Raw genomic sequence first — 18581 nt, 5'->3', positions numbered from 1 at the left:
TCACTGCTGTGCAGTTTCCCTCTCTAAAGGAGTTCCCTGTTTAAAGAGGGAAAAACCTGCCAAGCCACTGCTTTTTCTTCAGAATTTATTCATGTAATTATTAAAAGCAGTTTATATTTAGGCGCTTATCTGCTGTGGTTTCTGCTTATTCTCCTCATTCTGCTGTTCGCGTCTGTTTTATTCTTAAAACGCTTTCAGCTGCTTATGTGTTTGCTTGCCTTTGATCTGGAGTTCAGCCTCGGCTGAGGACTGTCCATAGCTGTTCAGGAGACCCTCCAACGCCGGAGAAAAACAGCGGCACATAACGCTGTAGGAAATCGTTTTGTTATGTTTGGCTGGCATAATAGTTCCAGAGTTAAACTTGGATTATACTGTAGGCTTTTTTGTTAATTTGCTGTTGGGAAGGGAATGTTGTTGAAACACATAAAAGTGGATGAACTTTAACTCTTCATCATTACATATGTTTTGTTTCCCCTCTTTCGACCAAAATATTAGGAAATGGCAGAAGCTGTTTTCCAGCCCCCGAGAAGGAAAAGAAGAATTTTTGAGTCGTATGAATCTCCTTTTCCTGTGGATGTAGATGGGAAAGATTTCAGAATATACCAGGCTGAAATTATTAACAACAATGTTATTGTGAGGAACCCTGAAGATATTGAACAGCTATATAGCAAGGTGGTGTACCTATTTGCACAATATTTCTAGTGTTTTTAACATACACAGAGGAGAATACTTGTTAAAATCTGCCTCCCTTTTTACTTTCCTTCCCCTTTAGCCTCTAGTATGTCCCTCCTCTACTGAAATAAACACAAAACATATATTCTATATCAAAAATGGAAAGTATTTCATTTTTAGCCCAGGAAGTATATTTTGTAATGAAGTGATGTCATGATCTAAAAAACAGATGCAAAGTCTTAACGTCCCTTATGTTTATTTATCCTTCTAATATTTTATGCAATCTTGCAAAAGCATTTTCTTGTTATTCAAGGTCAGGAGGTTGTAATACCAATGTTTTAGATATACTGGTATAATTCTTTTAACTTCAGTGTGATGTCTTGAGTAAAATAAGCTACATTAAGTCTTTACGTCTGGTGTCATTTAGTTACCTGTTACCATTCTTATGCAGTAGCTTTATCCATCTCTATTTCCTATTATGCATTGTCACAGTATTAATACACAGGTAGGGCTGAGGGGGTTTTTTTGGAGGTGGGAGGTGTTCTGCTTGGAGATTTAATCTTATATTTAGAATTGGGGAAGAAGACCCCAAATCCTCCAATGGTTAAATCTTTGAGTGGAAGTGTTTAATACTGGAATAGTTATCAGAAGCTAAGTGACAAGCTTTAGACCAAGTTTAAATGCTGCAGAATTTCATTTTGTTTCAGTAAATCATGGCAGAGAAGATTTGATAATTTGGAAGGTTGTTCATTTTTTTTATCTGATGATATAATAAAGATTTTGGTTTTTCTTTGAAGGGCTATTTTGGAAAAGGTATTCTTTCAAGAAGTCGACCAGTGTACAGCATTTCAGATCCTTTACTGGTTACAAAGTGGCAAGGTAAATTGTACTCATTTCTACTTTCCTCACTGTTCTAATAGTATTTTTTATTTCTCCTCAGTTATTGAAGATGTATATGTATAAATTACACATACAAAAATAATCTCTGTACTGGGTCAAATACTGGGTCAAACCAAGGGTCTGTCTGTCCCCATACCTTGTGTCTGATAACGGCCAATACAAGATGCCTAGGGAAAAATACAGGAACAGGAAAGCATAATTGATAACTCCTTAATGCATTCTCCAGCCTACACTGATTTGCTGTTTAGGACCTTTGTAAGTCAAGGTAGCATCTTTGGACTTTTCTTCCAAGAACTGTCCATTTTTTCTTGTTTTGATTCTGCAGTTTTTAGTGTCCACAAAATCGTGTGGCAAGGGTATGTGAAATTTTGAATCTGTTAGTAGGTAATTACTCGTGACGTGCTCTTGGTTCACGTATAGAAAGACTTGTCATTCATTACATCTTCTCGATGACACTTTAAGTCTCCATAGACATGAATGGATTTTTAGCATATCCCCCCTGCAATTGTCTTTTTACAGACTGGAGAAAAGTAGTGTATTTAGTTGTTCCTCTTGTGGAAGCTCTTCTATCTTTGTTACCTCTGTACTTTTTCTAGTTCTGCTGTGTCCTTGAGAATAGAAGTGAAACCAAAATTGCACACAGTATTGAAGACGTGCTCATTATGCCACAGAACATATTAATGTTTAAAAAATATATATATATTAATGAAACAATATATGATTTTTTTAATACAGGGGCTAACATAAACTTGCCTGTAATTGCATCAAAAAAGTAAGTTCATCTACATTATTCTTGTCTTTTTTGGAAGCAGGTGATTCTATTTTGTGTATTATTTTACTGGTTTTCAGTCTTGGCTGTACAGATGTTGATGACTCGCTGCTATTTATTTTCTTTGTCTTATATTTATAAATCACATTAGGAAAACTACAGATAGATGAGGTGATATTTAAGCATGGTTTTTACCTGCATTACATGTATTAATTGATAGAAGTCAAAATTGAGTGCATGCTTAATAATATGGGTAATTAATTCATAATAATATCAAGTGTAACTTGTTCCTCAGCTGAGGAGAAGTAAGAGATGTTTCTGGGGCAAGCTATCTAAAATAACTTTCCCATTTGCTTATTGAATAAATATAGAGTGGGCTGAAGCAACTCTTGAAACTTAATCAAATGTGAATGTTTTACTTTTTTTTTTTTTTCATCCCTTTCTTTTCTATAGTTTGTAGTAAGGCATTGCGAGTTTGTACAATTAACATAATGAAGTACTAGACCGTATATTTATTCTCTTCAGTTTAAATGGTTTATGGAATAACTGTGAGAATGTATAAGTTGGTTTCTCTGTTTGCTTTTACACTGATAACTGCAAAAATCTTAACTTTAATTTAAGAAGTTATGTTCCTTCAGTCTCAAGTAAGACAGGCAGTAGCAATATTATCTATATATATTCTACTTGCAGAAACACTTGCCATTCTTACTAGTCTACTTTGTGACTATGTAACTGGCTGCTTTATGTATCAGCAAATACAGCTGATCATCAATGAATGTGTCTTTATATTGGTGCAGAAGATGCATCATGGTCTGTCTCAATAGAGATCGATAAGTGCAAGCTGTATGGTAATTAAGTCATAGGACAAAGAAGAAAGTTTCTGTTTTTTGATAACAAAAGATACGGTACTGAATTTTACATCTTTAATATGAGACTTCAGAGGGACTTGTATTTCATGTTGCTACATGAAATTTGTGTTTAATCTTTTTGGCAGTTCTTCATTATGTAGTCTGTAGTTGCTGTATTAGAATTTAATTTGGGGAAATAAAGGCTATTGTACTAAAATTAGGACATTAAATGTATTAAAATAAGGACAGCTACACTCAACTACTTGTAACTTTTGACAGAATGAAGATTAATATCTTAAACTAGTTTTATTGTTTTTCCTCAGAGATATGGGGATTTTGGTAAGACTGAAAATAGTTTCTGGTTAGATGTTTGCACTGGTGTTTTTGCTGTAGCATAGCTGTTTGGAAGATATTTAAAATAGAATATAAAGATACTGTTCTCAGTTACCTGTATAACAGATGGAGACTATGAAAGCTCTATATGTAAAGTCTTGGTTGCAGTTTTTAATTATGCAAGCTCTGATACTGAGATCTTTTCATAGGGAATTCATTCTTTAAGGCTTCTGTGGGAGAAAGGAGTTTTTGCCTGATGAAGTTCTTGGTTTTTGAAGCTGTGTAGCAGTAGTCCTCAATTCATGGTTCCTGGGCAATGTTCTACAATGGTGCTTGTTGCCACAGAAATTTTAAAAGTCAAAACAAAGCCAAAGAAGGTAGCAAAATCTGATGTTGAGCGGCATTGTCTATAGGGCCTAAAGACTGGAGTTTAATTATGTTGTGCATGCTTGTGTTTTACCTAGCAGTCTTTGGGGTGTATGTTCAGATTTGTTCTGTGAACTGTGCTGAATCTTCTATTTTAAGATGCTTATTTTTAAGATGTTAATTAAAGGTTGTTATGTCCTGGAACTTTCCATTTATTTTACTTGTTTACTAGGTACCAGTATCATGTTCAGTGGGCTAAAAGTATTTTGCAAGAGCAAGGATTTGATGACTGCTCAGTTACCAAAATTCTTGAAAACTACACTAAGCCTCTTGAGTTGCCTTTTATGAAAAATGATGGAGCTGAGCAAACTGGCGATCGTTGCAACAGAATGGGCCCAAGTACAGAAAATGTAGAGCTTTCCAGACATTCTTCTACAGATACTGAAAATGTAGTATCTCCAAGTCATGAGTGTCATAATCAGAAGGAAGGCTCCAAGAAAGCCTGTTTGGAAGGAGATCCAGTTTATGATGCTTTGGCTGTGTGTGGCTCTAAAGAACAGGAACCGGTTGATTTGAAAGAGATAGCTGAAGTGTCTTGCCAGAAGCACGGTTTTCTTGTGCATTGTGGCTGCAAGGTGAAGGAGAGCACTGAACAAAGATCTTGTGAGACGGTCGCATCAAAAGAATGTGCTCCAGAATATGTATTGGTGCAAGAGGAAGAAGAAGGTAGTTTATGCCCTGAAGATAATTCTGCTGGTGAGCAAGAAAATGTAAGGCTAAAGAGTATCCTATTCTTTTAGAAAGTTTATATAATCACTGCTACTTTCAGGATTTAGTATTTTTTGCAGTTTAAAGCTTTAGTAATATAGTACATTTTTTGTTGTAGTTTGTCAAGAAGGAAAAACTAGTATGCAGAAGAAATCCATTTAGGATTTTTGAATATTTACAACTCAGCTTGGAAGAGGTATGTTTCAAATACTGTACAACTTGTTTTTCTTTTAACCTGAAAAGCAAGCATTAATATATGCTACCACATAATTTAATACCTGTTCCTTAAGGACAGGGTTCTCCTGTGTCTCCTAAATATTTGGACTGTTTTGATGATTAAACTCATTTTTAATAATCCATGTATTGCATGATAGAGTTTTAAAAAATGTAGAGTGCAGGCCCATAAACTTCAGATAGAATAATCCCACCAATACCAAAGAGGCCAATCATATGATTTAAGTATTGAAATACCAGGAATACGATTTTATATAAAGCCTGTTCCAGTTATGCTAGTTCTAAACATATTCTCGTGTTACTTATAATACAGTGCCTTCAGCAGTCCTAAGCACATACATAGATTTTTAATTTTTTTTATAGCATGTTGTCTGTTGCAATTTAAAGGTTATAAAGACAAATCTCAAAGGAAGCCTTCAGGAAACTTGTTTGTCTTGACATTGGGATTCTTGTATAAAATGAGTTTGAGCCTTTGTTCTAGTGTGGATTATAAAATACAGGAATAGTCTAAATATTAATTAATTTTTTTTCCAGGCTTTTTTCTTGGTGTATGCTCTAGGATGTTTAACTATTTATTATGGGGAGGTAAGTGATTGCATTAATTTTGTGTTATGTTCTGAAAGGGAATACCATTCATTTGGATATGTTTTGGTTTAGTTTGGATATGTTTTGGTGTTAAATTTTTAGTGATTATGACAGTATTATATATTGTTACTTCTGAAGGAGGGAGTACCAGAGTAATTTGGAAATTATTCTTACAAACGGAAATATAATTATTTAACAATGGTCTGAAAATTTTATGTTTAGCAAGACAAATACAGCTAAGCAGCATCTTTCTATAGAAGAAAGGTTTTTATTTTTACTTAGGGAAGAAATAAAGTAAGCATGGGAGCAATAATACGGAGAATGCTCTTTCCTTTCCTGAAACAGGAAAATTCCTTGGAGTTTTAAGCATTAATCTATAAATATATCAAGCTATTGTTATATGTAATGTCAAAAAGATTGAAATCTGCGTGTCTAGTTAAGATTCATCACAACTCCCTTTAAACAAGGGTCTTATGGAATTGATTCTGAAACACTTAAATAACTGAATGGAAGCATCAGGTTTCTGTCCCTTATTGTAAGGGCTCCGTATTTTATTGCCTGAAGTTCATTTTCTTTGCAGTGGGACTGTGATATTTAGCATATGACTCTAATGCTCTACTACACACAGCTTGAAACAAACAGTATTCTATACATGCTGTGATATTGTCAGACTAATGCCTTTTGGTGTGATTTTTAGGAGCCTTTAACTATTTTGAAGCTATGGGAAGTTTTCAGCGAAGTGAAGCCCAATTTTAAAACTACGTACATGGCATATCATTACTTCCGCAGTAAGGGATGGGTCCCCAAAGTCGGACTGAAGTATGGAACCGATCTCTGTGAGTAGCTTCCTTAAAAAATGGAATAGTTTGTGATTGACTCCTTTTCAGGTGTGACAGCTGGTGCAAGACTCTAGTGCCAAAGATAAATTCTGCAATGAAGAGCTTCATGACTGGAACAGACTTTGCTACTTGCAGTTGGCAAAAGACATCTTTGGCTAGACTACAGGTTAGCAATAAAATTAGTATATGAGCAGAATATAACATCACATATCCGGTAGCTGAGAAGATAGCTTGAAAGTCCTGCTGTTTTGCTTCATAAGATTAACAATTGATACAGGATTGCAATGAAATTCCTCTCTGAAGTTTCCTCTTCTACACACATATCCCCTGTAGTGCTAATATGACAGTCCTTGGGATAGCAAGCTTGCATGTAGATCTCAATTCAGATTGAAGTCCATGCATCTGGTTTCTCATCTCATTTAATGGATGCTGGACTTGTATTGAACTTATAGCTAAAATTGTTTCTCTGTTTTTGTTTTTTTGGGGGGGAGGGAGGCAGGAGAGAGGGGGGAGGTTGCTTGTTTGTTAATGACAGGGATTTTTTATCTTACAGAAATAATCAGTAGTGTCCATAAACCCTTGCTAAGTAATTCAAGAACTGTGTAGTTCACATCAGCATAAATGGTGCAGTAATGCCTGTCATTACAGGAAAACGTGTATGAAGGAAAATATTTTTTATGCATTCCTGTAAGCCAGCAGATGCTTTAATACTGTTGAAACTGTTATGTAATCTTTGAGTTTGTGTATTTGAGTCTGTGAAGTATGTGCCTAGTCCTTTAGATCAATGCGTATGTAGGTTTGGTTGAATTTGATTTCTTCACTGTTCTTTATACCCTGGGCTGTCAGTGAGGTTTTGATATTGGTCACCTGTTGTATACATGAAACTGATACTTGTTTGTCCATTGTTCATTTGTGTTCTGACTTGATTTTGTTGTTTCTCACATCACTGCCTTTGGGTTTGTGCCAGACAAAGGAAGAAGATTGGCTTAAGGCTTGTAAGAGTTCAGCCCTACTCCTCTGAGCTCCTCCTGCTTCTTGCTCTTTGGCAGTAGCTTCTTCAAATAATTGATGTTACTAAAGTTCCTTATAATGGATAATTTACATTTCATTGTTGTCACTGGCATGAAGTGCGGCTCATCCTTTCCCTGCCCAAGTCCTCTAGCCAGCAGTATAAGACCTGTGCTAATTGCAGGGAGTCACCTCTTACAGGCTCATGGCAGAGGGGAGACAGGATCTGTAACCATTCAGCTCATTTACCACGATCCAGCTGCAATGAGTTTTGTGTACCCTTGAACATAGAGAAGAAACTTTAAGTGGGTCTATAGATGGAATTGTGGCAATATTTAAGTACTCGTGCCCTTTGCCTCTCTGAAAACTTGTGGAAAATTTTTGTCTCAAGAAGAAACTCAGTGACTTACTATGATCTTCCACTTGTACTCCAGTGGTTCAATTTCCATTTTGAAGACAGTATTCAAAGCATAAGTCTGTTGCAGGAAAAACTCTTCCCTGAACCCTTTTCCCACAGCACTCAGTAACTGTCCTTTGGCTCTTCTTTGTCTTCTACCCTGCCACTCCCCTGCCCTCAGTCACCCTGCTGCTCCCATCGTTTTTCTCTCTCTACTCTCCCTCTCCACTTGCTGGGACAGCTTAATTCTGAGCAGAATTCAATAGTGTTGAAGTTTTATCTTGTGTAATTAAATTTATGAAACACTTTGAAAATATTTATGGACACAGGTATGAAAATACTTATGGGCCCAGTTCTCAGATGGGAACTCTGTGATTCTCTAACTAAGGTGTTTCTCTTTCATTTCAGTGCTGTACCGAAAAGGTCCCCCCTTCTATCATGCAAGGTTTGAAGCTTATGTTTTTTGACTAATTTCCTAGTTTCAAATTAGTAATTAGTAATTTTCTCTTGCACAAATTTTAATATCTTCACTGGTTAAGCACATATTATTCTTCACCCAAAATACTTTGCCAGATGCATTTCTGCATTGTGAATTCATGTTGGGAGTGCAAAAGTCCTTTTAGCAGAAGTACAAAATAACACGATTTTATGAATTAATTCACATAACAATATTAAAACATGAAAAAATAAAAGTTGAAGTAAGCATATTTGGCACTCATGAAGAATGCACGCAGAAAAGTAATCTGATTTAGTAATAATTTTAAAAATACATGTTATGGATAATTTATGTAATTTGGAAGGGAACTTGAAGAAAAAAGTTTTAAGAAATTATAATTATCTTAATTCCTTAGTCAGGTTGAATTCCTAGTTAGTAAATTGGTTATAAATGTCAGATTGGCATTCATGAGAGAGTGCTACAAACATCAGAAGGGTGAGGAGGAAAAGTACCAGTCAGTGCATTCGTGTTTTCTTAGTTAGCTTCATGACTTGCTTACCTTCTGCTGGCTTATTGTCTGACCACGACAACTAGAATTACCGCAGATTTTTAGGCTCTAATTCTTTATTTGCATGATCTTCCTAAAACAGTAGTTTTCTTTCTGTGAATTGTCCTATCCGCTTTGTTTTCCAGTTACTCTGTCATTGCTGAATTAGTTGATGATAATTTTGAAGGCTCTCTTCGGAGACCACTCAGCTGGAAGTCCTTGTCTGGCTTGAACAGAACAACTGTTAATGCTTCTAAGGTAACAGCGTAAGATGCTAGTTCTGAGATAGCTTTTGAATGACAAATGTAACAGTTTAGTTCTAAAGAAAACAGATTTGGAATGAGACTGGAAAGAGAATCTTTCAGTTTCTAGTTGGCAGAAGAACATGTGTTGCTGATGGGTGAACATGAGTTCTGTTTGCCAATATCCAGATGAATTCTGGAGGCTTTATTAAAGTTTTTTCTCTTGTAGTAACTTCAAAAGTTGTGGAAGGAACAGGAGAAAGACCTGAAGGATGCTTGTTTCCTGCTTGTCACTTCCGTTTTTAAACCTTTCTCCATCTATCCAAATTTTCTTTTCAACTCTAGATTTGAGTGTTTCCAGAAGGTTTTCTTCATGTTTGACCCTCGTACGTAATGCTCCTGTTCTCATAGCCATGCTACTCAGGTGTTTTGTTACAATTCTAGTTTCTCATAGCAGTGTTATGCATCTGATAAGGAAAATGAGATATGCATATTTACAATTCTCCTCCACCATGGCTTACACATGACACTCTGTAGGAAATTTAGTATCTGCCTTTCTAATTAATGTAAAGCTTGTATGGAAAGAAATCAGTTGAAATTCATGTATTTGCCTCTGTCAATGAACGTATTCTCCGTTTACCAACAGGAACTTATGTTATGCTATTTGATTAGACCGTCTGATATGACTGAAAAAGAGATGTCCACACCAGAATGTATGAGAAGAATTAAGGTTCAGGTGAGTAACTATTTCTCTCCTTTGCATATGTAGCTGTGCTTTGGGGCAGCTGGACAGCTAACTACTGTAAGAGCACCCTTGAATTGTTGCTTGCTGCCTGACATGCTTTCATTTTTGCACGCATAACTGCAGTAAAACCATCCTAGATTCCGTTGTGTAGCAAAGACATCAGAAATTCCTCACAGGCCTTTTAAAGACTAAGATCTTCAGATTTAGATTGGGAAGTTGATCTTACTGTGAATGTAAGCATTTACATGGGGAAGCAGGGAGAAATATAGAGACTGTAAGGTTAATGGATGTTTAAGAATGAAGGGGAAAAAGTGTGTGAGAGACCAGCAGGCTTCAGGGACAAATATAATCATCTCCTGAAATTTCTCAGTGGTCAGGTAATATATGTCAATCTGCTAGAGGTTTAATCACCACCCATCACTGATTGTAGCTTTTTTTTTTTCCTCTGCTTCCGTAATAACTGCTGGTTTTTATTTCAGGAACTGATTGTAACTCGGTGGGTTTCTTCTCGTGAGCGCAGTGAGCAAGATGAAATTTAACTGAATGTATGGGGAAGAATTGAATCTGTTTAAAACATTTTCTGTTTTTTTGTTTTGTTTTGTTTTGGGGTTTTTTTTGTTTGTTTTGTTTTGTTACGCCTAATTTCATGAGGAACCATTGCCTCAGAACTGTTCCTATTAAGATATTCAGTGGGTGTGTATAAATGCTATTAAAATCAAGGCATATCCTGTTTATGAGAATGTTGTATTGAAAAACATAACTGAACTATATTAATGCATATGGAGGGGGAAAAATTAAAGCTGTTTTGACCCAGTTCAGAATAGTTTGCTGTTTCCTTAAAACTTACAAACGTATTTCTCTGGTGACAAGACTGCAGTGATTAGTAATGGTATTTTTAATACTCTGACAGATCTAGGCATTAGTGCTAAATATGCACTATGGGCTGGAGAGCCAATGAAACCAAAACCATAAATACCCACTTGACAGTGTAGGCAATGAGGGACCAAACATTTTTTTGCCTTGACATTATATAGCTTTCTTGAGAACCTTTCTAGGTTAATCTTTCATGCAGTTTTCTGTGTATGGGCATACCTCTCAGATTCTTCGGATTTGAACTTGGGAGTTGGAAGGTTTACTTAATATTGTGCCTCAGCAAACTACACTTCTTCAGAAATGAGGACTTAAGCTTGACAGGGAAAGTAAAAACCAGCAGTTCTAATAGTGAGCCAAATAACCATTTTTTTCTCCTTTAGGCAGCACTTTGTCTTCAATATTCAGATGACCAGAAAGTCTTTGGCTTAAAATTATCCAAGTCTTACAAGTGCTAGGGAGGTGTGCTGCCCTTTGTAGGCTTTTCTTTTGATCTGTTTTCAGCTTGTTGCTCTCTTTCTTTGCCCTTCTTTTTTTCTAAGCAGTCTTTTATTCACAAGTTCTCTTTGAAATTCCTTTGCTATTAAAGTTGATGTGAACTGTGTGTTCCCGTTGTGATAACATCTTTCTGTGGTTGCCATGTTCAGCTTGTAGTCATTCAGATTTTCTTGCCTTGTCCCTTTCTTCCCACTCTAAACAGGAGAGGGAAAGATTAGGCATGCACAGTGAACAAACCCCATGCCCTACAGCCTTAAAATACAATCTTTTACCAGTTGACCTAAATCCATATTAGCATTGCTGATGGGGGGGGGGGGGAGAGCAGAGAATGGCTCAGTGATTATACTGCACACTTAGGAGGTGGGATACCTATGGTGTTGCATTCTTCAACCAAAAACTGAATTCATAGCCTTCGTGGAGTCACACAAACTTAGATTTGGGAAGAGATTTGGTTGTTGCAATATTGAGCATTGTAACACGTTGCTGTTAAATGCCTAGACCCTGGAATGTAGCTGTCCCAACTAAAAGTGCTTATTTTCACAGCACTGTTCAGAACTGTGGAGCTCTTGCCAGACAGTGCAAGGATTTAGATTAATTCCAGGATATAGGCACCTAACAGCAATATTGGGTGTTAAGACAGTAGGAAATGCTGGGAGGACCTTATCCACTTGGGATTTGCAGCATAAAGTTCCTCCTTGAAAGTAAGTGCCTAATCTTGTTCCATCAGAAATCAGTATGGATCACCCTTTTAAAACTTGGCAGATGATCCTGGCCCCATTTCATACAAAACCTAATGGTTAAGTTGCTCATCCAGCTTTAGTTTCCTCTGCCTTGAGAAGGTAAGCTTGTCCCTTGTCAGAAAGGTGCCTCAGCTGGTCTCGAGTTGGTGCCCTTTCCTTTTGTTGAAGATCGGTTACTGCACACAAAATAAACGAGATTTTGCTGAGCTGTTGAGAGGAGGCTAGTCTCTGTAGCTTGGCAAGTGTAGGTCCTCAGTTTCTTCATCACTTTTTTGTATTTTGTCAAGCAACTACAACAAATCTGTAAACCTTTGTTATAGTGGACTCATAGCTTGCTTTCTCCTGGCCTGTCTTATAAGAGACTGAGAGGCACCACTGCATTTTGTATAGAGTGAGGCATGGGATAGTACTGAGCAATACTGCCTTGCTGCATCAGGTGCCTGATGCTGTTTTCTAACTTTTTGATAACATTTGATCATCTAGATTTCAGTTTTCTAACTAGGATGTTAGCTACTGCAAAGCTAAATTTAAAAATGAAATCTGGCCTACAGCTGAATGTCTCATTCAAGTAGAGCCAGGAGCTGTGGTTTAGGTAGCAACTACACTGGTGTTCAAGTATTGCTGCTTTAGATTCTGACATTTGAATTCCATTTTGGTCTTTCAGTAGTAGGCTTCCTCGCTTCGCTCTGCTGTGAAGCTTTTTCTCGGTGTTGTGAGAGGAAATGTTGAAGACTTTGAACCATTCAACAGTAAGGATATCTTATAGTCTGCGATAGACACTGAAATGTTTTGTATTTTCCCTGTACTGTTTTTGTTCGCTACAACAGAGGGGTTGCTTCCTGGTCATAGTAAATGTTTCAAGCTGAATATCTGTGTATATGTTGACAATAGGTGGCAAGGTGTTTTATTTCTAGCTGCAGACTGTACATCGTGTTTCAGTACTATAAAATCAACTTACTTTAGATGCTTGTACCATGGCACTGATACTTGCCCACATACTTATATTTTACCAAGTAAGATGCATTTTTAAATAAAGCATGGAAAGGTATTCTGAATCACTCAAATACCATCTTTTTTTTCATAAGTCAAATCCTAGCTGAAGGATTCCGACTAACACTAGAGGCAGCTGGATAGGAAGCTTCTGCTAACAGCAGCTGAATTGTGCGTTTCAGCATAGTTGTCTCCATTAATACTGTGCTGGGATTTTAAATACACTTTTAAAGGTGCTATAATTTAGAATTTAGCAAGCAGAAGAAACTGGGATGGGGGGGGCAGGGGAAAGTGCAGTCTAAGCAGTTACAGAATATTGTGGAGGGTGGGGTTAATGCAGTTTGCTTATACAAAAGTATAAATTAGATACAGCCAACACAACACTGGTGATTACTTCTCCATCTCAGAGACACAGGACCTAAATCCAGACCAGAACCAGTTTACTTTGCTGAAATGAGTAGAAAGAAAAAGCCCAAACTCTGTTTTAAATTAGAATATATCTAAATTAAGTGAAATTATATGAAATTATGAACAAACAGAATTTTGTCCTCAGCATATGCTTCTGTATGATGTGCAGCAATAATGCATAATAGATAAAAGTGCTGTTGAGGGATCTTTTTAAATTAAAAAAAAAACTTTTAAAAAGCTTTTTAAAAGTCCTAAAGTTTTATTTTTGAGTTGAAATCCTGAGGAGTCTGTTGTTCATTACAGGTATGACATTAAATGATTATCTTCTAATACTTAGCATCTGTCTTAGTTTGAGGAATAAATGTGCAATATATATAAGGAAGAATTATAAAAAATCTTTGTGGCAAAGAGGCTGGATTTTTAATTAGTAGTAATTAAAATAACTTTGCATGTAGTGAATCTGCAGTAGGTCACGAACTTTGGACTTAAGCAAGCATGCAGGCACAAATGCCCTTTTTATAGCTGTCCGTAAACAAATAGGACAGTTGGGAAAATAACATTTTGGATTGCTACAGCTTAAGTTACTGCAGTTCATCTGTTAGAACCCTTAATTACACAGCAGTCTGAATTTTTAGTGCTAAATAGCTTGATGGAACACACTGTATAGCGAATATAAATAGAAGAACATTTTTCCATATGAACAGTTTCCATAGAAATTTTCAGTAGTGTGTAAACTGCATGTCATTCACATACCCAAATTTAGTTTCATTATCAGCAACAGCATGATTCTTTCATAACAGGCAGGTCAACATACAGCAAACAGATCAAATATCTTAAACCATGAAAGTTGGATGCTTAGACTTCCTTTTCCTTTTGTAGATGTTCTAATGTAGCAGCGTGTTATTTTCAGCACTGTTTTTCTTGATCAGGATGGTATACAATGTAGAACTCATTAGCTGTTAACTCCTGATGCAGAGTAATGTATTTGGAAGCTTTCTTTGTCTGTGGGATCACAAATTTCTCTGTGAATTCACTTTTACTCATTTGCTGCTTCCCTTGTGCAGTCAGCACGCTGTTAATAAATGCCAGTGCATATGTGTAGCAGTTGTGGTCATGTTCTTCATACCTAAGAAAAATATCTCATTAAAAGTGTTAGCACTAATTCTTTAATTACTGTGTGTGGAGAAATATATTTTACTGAGCAACATAAAGGAGCACATGTTCTCGAAGAACTATTGCCACTTGCCTTTAATGCTGGTGCTTAAATATATTCTATATATAGCAGCTTGCACTTTCCAGCCAGAAATGCTGGAAACTGTGAACATTAAAAAAAAAAAGCGGCAGAGTCTAACGAGCTTTTTACACACACACGCACACACACACAAATTTATATATATGCCTTTTGCCTTGCTAAACTTCACTCTTTCAACTGATACATTGTTACTCTGTGATCCTGAAAACTTTCTGCAGCATTAACATTATGTGCCACCACATGCACCTTTCAGTGTGGCATTAACTTGGAAGCCTACTTAAAACTGAGTAAATTCTGTCACTAATATCTTGATAGAGTTGCTCTACAGTGTTCCAGTCAAACTCCCACTGGTAGTAAGTTGTGCCAAGGGTGCAAGGACAGAAACACTAACTGAATGGGAGTAAGCATTTAAAATGTTTTTCTTGTTTTGTTTTGTTTTTTTAATACCTGCATACGGCACTTAGATGTTCTCTTTTCACTGTCAGAATGTTTTTCAGATTCTCCCAAACATTTCATATGGGTCACTAACAACTTCAGTAACTTCTTCCATTCCCCCAACGCACAGTGCTACGCTCTCCGTTGGTCCTGTATAATTGCATTTGATACGGACCTGGTCAGACTGCTGTCTGCCATCTGCCTAATCCTCATGCTTCTTCTGTAATTGCCTCATCCTGTCTCTTTTTCCCCTTGTTCTTCCTAGCCCTGTGACTCATTCCTTGCTTCAGATTGTCAGTGGCTCCATAGTCTGTGTTAATACATTTTGTATAAGGCTTGCATGTCAGCCCTGAGAATTTACAACATGTTTTTGCAAGATCTGGAGACTATTGCTATCAAAACTTGAGTCCAGTTAAGGCTTGCTCGCTGCTCTCTTCAAAGCTTTTCTGGTACATTGAGTCTATTTGAAGTGACCTGTGAGCTCCCATTTGGTAAGTAAGCCATTTGCTACAGTGTACTTTACCAAAATAATTGTTAAAGCAAAATAATTGAGCAACTTCAAGAGACCATCATCTCTGTACAGTGCAAAACGTCTGGAAATTCCACTGCAAAAAATGCTGGGTTCACTTCAGCTCGGTGTTGAGTCTGCAAAGCACTGCAGCATGTCCTGAAAATTTATGTATATACATAAGTGCTTTACTGAATCAGTGCCATGATGGAGCACAGCAGATGTTTAACAAATAAATCTCATTTTTGTTTGTAGACTCTCTTTGTATTTATAATGCAACTGATTCTGTAATACACTTATCATCTGTGTTTCCAAGTTAGTGTCTTTTCTTGGGAAGCATGTCTCAATGTCTTGACAAAGCAAAACCCAGTATCTTTCACTAATTTAAGGTATTTCTGGTCATGTCTGTAGCTGCTGTTCTTTGCTGCCTTTATATACCATCCTTCCAGTAAGTGAAAAGCAAACAAGAAAATTAGAATTAGGCTTGGCCCAAACTCAGAGGAGAGGTACCGGATTAGTTTAGCAGAGTTCCTGTCCCATTAAAAAAATAAACAGAGGACTTAAATTAACATCTAAAAAGCTCAGTATTCAGCACTTTAGTGGTCACTGTTCTATTTCTGGAACAAGTAGGTCACTTTGTCAGGAGGAGGCAGACAGGGTATCTATCAACTGTTCTTTGCATTCAAGGGAAAATCAAAAAAGGATACATACACCTGCCCTCTTCTCTACCATTGCTTTTTGATATCAAATTAATAATAATGTTAAAGCACAGGGAATTGTAAAAGTGTCAAAGATGCTTGAAAACACCAATGGGATTTTTGTTCTGTAGACATCAAATTCTTGCATCTCCTGATACTAGGGACATAATGTGTCCTGCAATTTTATACAGTCAAGCATATATACAATTTCTAAAACCTGCTTTGGGTCCCCCCCCCCTTTTATATAAGATGCTACCTACTGCCATTAATGTAAACACTTCATAGACCTGCGCTCAGATAGGCTGTTTTTTAAAAGTACTCTTACTAATGAGGAGTTCAAGAGCTGGTGTTTTCTCGAAGAGCGAGCTGCTTTGTCACCAGCAGGCTTGGTGATGTGGCAGCACATGTTTCAGCTGGGCTGCATAACTTGTGACACTGTAAACAGGCATCAGCTTCAAGGAAAGCCAAAAAGAGAACTGAACATTCTAGTTGGAACATACTAGTTTAATTCAAAATATGTGGAGGCTTTTCTGTATAATTATCCAGAACAAAATGCTACAAACCAGCTGGAAGAGGTGATCACTGACAATGAGTAAGTCATCTGGATGTAAGCTCTGGGCAAGAATCCCATCAATATGGTCAGGATTTCAACCTTTAAATCCAAATACACCTGACAGTTGAATTCTAGAACAAATAATTATAGAATTGCACCTGGATTTCTCTACTTCTGTAGCCTTTCTTAACACAGCACATTTTAAAGGCTGTGTTTCAGTGAGTTGGTCTTTTTCCATGCAAAATTACTTTGTTGCTGAAGAAAACTTCCCTAAAACATTCTCTTATTTTAGGGTTGCTACATTCCAGCAGATGAGTTTAAGTTAGTTACTACTTTAATGCTATTTTTCTGTTTAATACTGCCACTGAGTTTCAAGATTACTTAAGAGTTGTTTAGACTGGTTTGTTAGAAATGTGAGTTCTAACAGAGCAAGCCTCTGAAGCCGATGAGGATCCAAAACAGAATAACCAAATTTATCATCCCAGACTAAATACTCCTATTAAATCCAGCTTTTAAGCTACCTACCTGTGAGGTAGCCAGGCCTCTCCCGCAGAAAATTCCTCTAGGAGCTCATCCCACTGGTGAAGAAGCCCAAACATGTCTGGCTGTACTAGTGGGACACTAATGCACTGTTCCCATCCAGTTTCATCTCTGTGAATGCCCTCTTCATCGTAATTGTATACCAAGCCTGAAAATAAAGAGCAGCAGACAGTCAGGTGGCACTGAAGAATCAGATGGATAACCAGTTTTAAGAGATGAAAGCTGCTACTGATTTTCCATAATGCCGTTCTTATTTAGGTTAGTTACCATAGCTTTCCAATCAGTGGCCTCTTCCTGCTACAGAGTAAAACTAAATTTTTGTGTTTTTTTAATCAAGGAACTGTTCACACTTTAACATTGTAGTTTCACATATCTTTTGATAATGAAGAAAACTTAAGGACAGAAAGGCTTCTTTTTTAAACTCTGAAGTAGACCATTTTTATATTAGATAAACATTCCCCTGACATGTTTGCAATTGAGACATTGCAGGATGGACCTACTGTATGAGAATGTGAGGGTAAATCAACTAGGAAGGGATTATGAACCCAGAATAGTGCCACTTTGTTGTTCAAGATGAGTAAATTACAAAATATCTCAGAAAGTATATGGCACAGAATAAAAACACAGAAGTTCTCAGATATCAGTATTGGAGACATTAACCCCGCACACAGAGCGGGATTTCTTTTAAAAATACTGTTTCTAACGTGATTTTTTTGTAACATTAAGGCTGTATTTTGAGAATTGGCAAAAGCTGTGTTCAAGTGGAAGTTTCCCGAAACTCCTTCAGCAGCGTAGGCCGCCGCGTCTTGTCTTCTGTGTTCGGGAAGCAGCGGCCAGCCGTGACCGCCCTGTGTGCGGCGCCAGGGCCGAGTCGGCAGCGGCGGCGGGAGGCAGGGTGCGCGGCCTCGGTGTGAAGGCCCGCCGCGAGGCACGGCGGCCTGCCGGGCTGCCACCGCGGCCGGCGAGCGGCGCTCCCTCGAGGCCTGCGCGCCAGGCCGCCCTTCCCGCGCCGGCAGCGGGGCGCCGTTTGGCGGCTTCCCGGTAGCCCGCAGCAGCAGCAGCTCGGCTCCGAAGTAGCTCCTCAGCCCGGTGGCCCCCGAGCGCGGAGCGGCAAAGGCGGCCGGGAGCGCGGCCCGAGCGCGGGGCGGCAAGGCGCTTTCTACCGTTAGTGCTGGTTATTCCGACGTGAAGATCGGACTCCCCGTCGTAGCCCCTGAAAGAAAAAGAGCATTTTTGTGACCGCTGCGGGCGCTGCCTGTTCCCGCCAGAAATGGCCTCAAAGCGGCTCCTCCTCGGAGCAGCTGGCGCTCCCGCGCCGGCCGGAGCGGAGGGGACGGGTGCATGGCAAACGCGGCCGCCCCGGGGCCGCACGCACCCGAGGAAGGCGGCGGCGCCGGCGG

General features: G+C 38.0%; 2 protein-coding genes across 4 annotated transcripts in view; one reads left to right on the top strand and one right to left on the bottom strand.

Moving 5' to 3' along the window:
• Positions 1 to 10423, top strand: part of TSEN2 (tRNA splicing endonuclease subunit 2) — a 10830-nt gene extending 407 nt beyond the window's left edge. The window contains exons 1-12 of one of the 3 annotated variants that reach the window (XM_026066404.1): positions 49 to 93; positions 496 to 672; positions 1470 to 1551; positions 2308 to 2344; positions 4121 to 4658; positions 4775 to 4852; positions 5425 to 5475; positions 6173 to 6311; positions 8128 to 8164; positions 8849 to 8960; positions 9591 to 9680; positions 10169 to 10423. In XM_026066404.1, the coding sequence (XP_025922189.1) occupies positions 499 to 672; positions 1470 to 1551; positions 2308 to 2344; positions 4121 to 4658; positions 4775 to 4852; positions 5425 to 5475; positions 6173 to 6311; positions 8128 to 8164; positions 8849 to 8960; positions 9591 to 9680; positions 10169 to 10228 (1398 nt within the window). In that variant the 5' untranslated portion in view covers positions 49 to 93; positions 496 to 498 and the 3' untranslated portion in view covers positions 10229 to 10423. Of the gene's footprint in view, positions 1 to 48; positions 94 to 495; positions 673 to 1469; positions 1552 to 2307; positions 2345 to 4120; positions 4659 to 4774; positions 4853 to 5424; positions 5476 to 6172; positions 6312 to 6362; positions 6481 to 8127; positions 8165 to 8848; positions 8961 to 9590; positions 9681 to 10168 lie in introns of those variants that run through there. The other 2 variants (XM_026066403.1, XM_026066405.1) reach the window with 2 other exon arrangements.
• Positions 10424 to 13007: 2584 nt separating this feature from the next.
• Positions 13008 to 18575, bottom strand: MKRN2OS (MKRN2 opposite strand). Its single transcript, XM_026066406.1, has 4 exons — positions 18557 to 18575; positions 18345 to 18394; positions 17167 to 17329; positions 13008 to 14321 (listed from the first exon to the last, which is right to left on the bottom strand). The coding sequence occupies exons 3-4, from the start codon at positions 17238 to 17240 to the stop codon at positions 14102 to 14104; spliced, it is 294 nt and encodes a 97-aa protein (XP_025922191.1). The 5' UTR covers positions 17241 to 17329; positions 18345 to 18394; positions 18557 to 18575; the 3' UTR covers positions 13008 to 14101.
• Positions 18576 to 18581: the final 6 nt, after the last annotated feature.

The sequence above is a fragment of the Apteryx rowi genome, unplaced genomic scaffold, assembly GCF_003343035.1.
Source record: "Apteryx rowi isolate R43461 unplaced genomic scaffold, aptRow1 scaffold_240, whole genome shotgun sequence".
Classification (NCBI taxonomy): domain Eukaryota; kingdom Metazoa; phylum Chordata; class Aves; order Apterygiformes; family Apterygidae; genus Apteryx; species Apteryx rowi.
This window is presented reverse-complemented; position numbering and strand designations above follow the sequence as displayed.

Coding starts and splice junctions, on each gene's coding strand:
- MKRN2OS (XM_026066406.1), bottom strand. CDS start 17,240: ATGTTTGGGCTTCTTCACCAGTGGGATGAGCTCCTAGAGGAATTTTCT. Junction 14,322..17,166: donor GAGGCCTGGCTACCTCACAG/GTAGGTAGCTTA, acceptor TATTTTTCTTAG/GTATGAAGAACATGACCACA.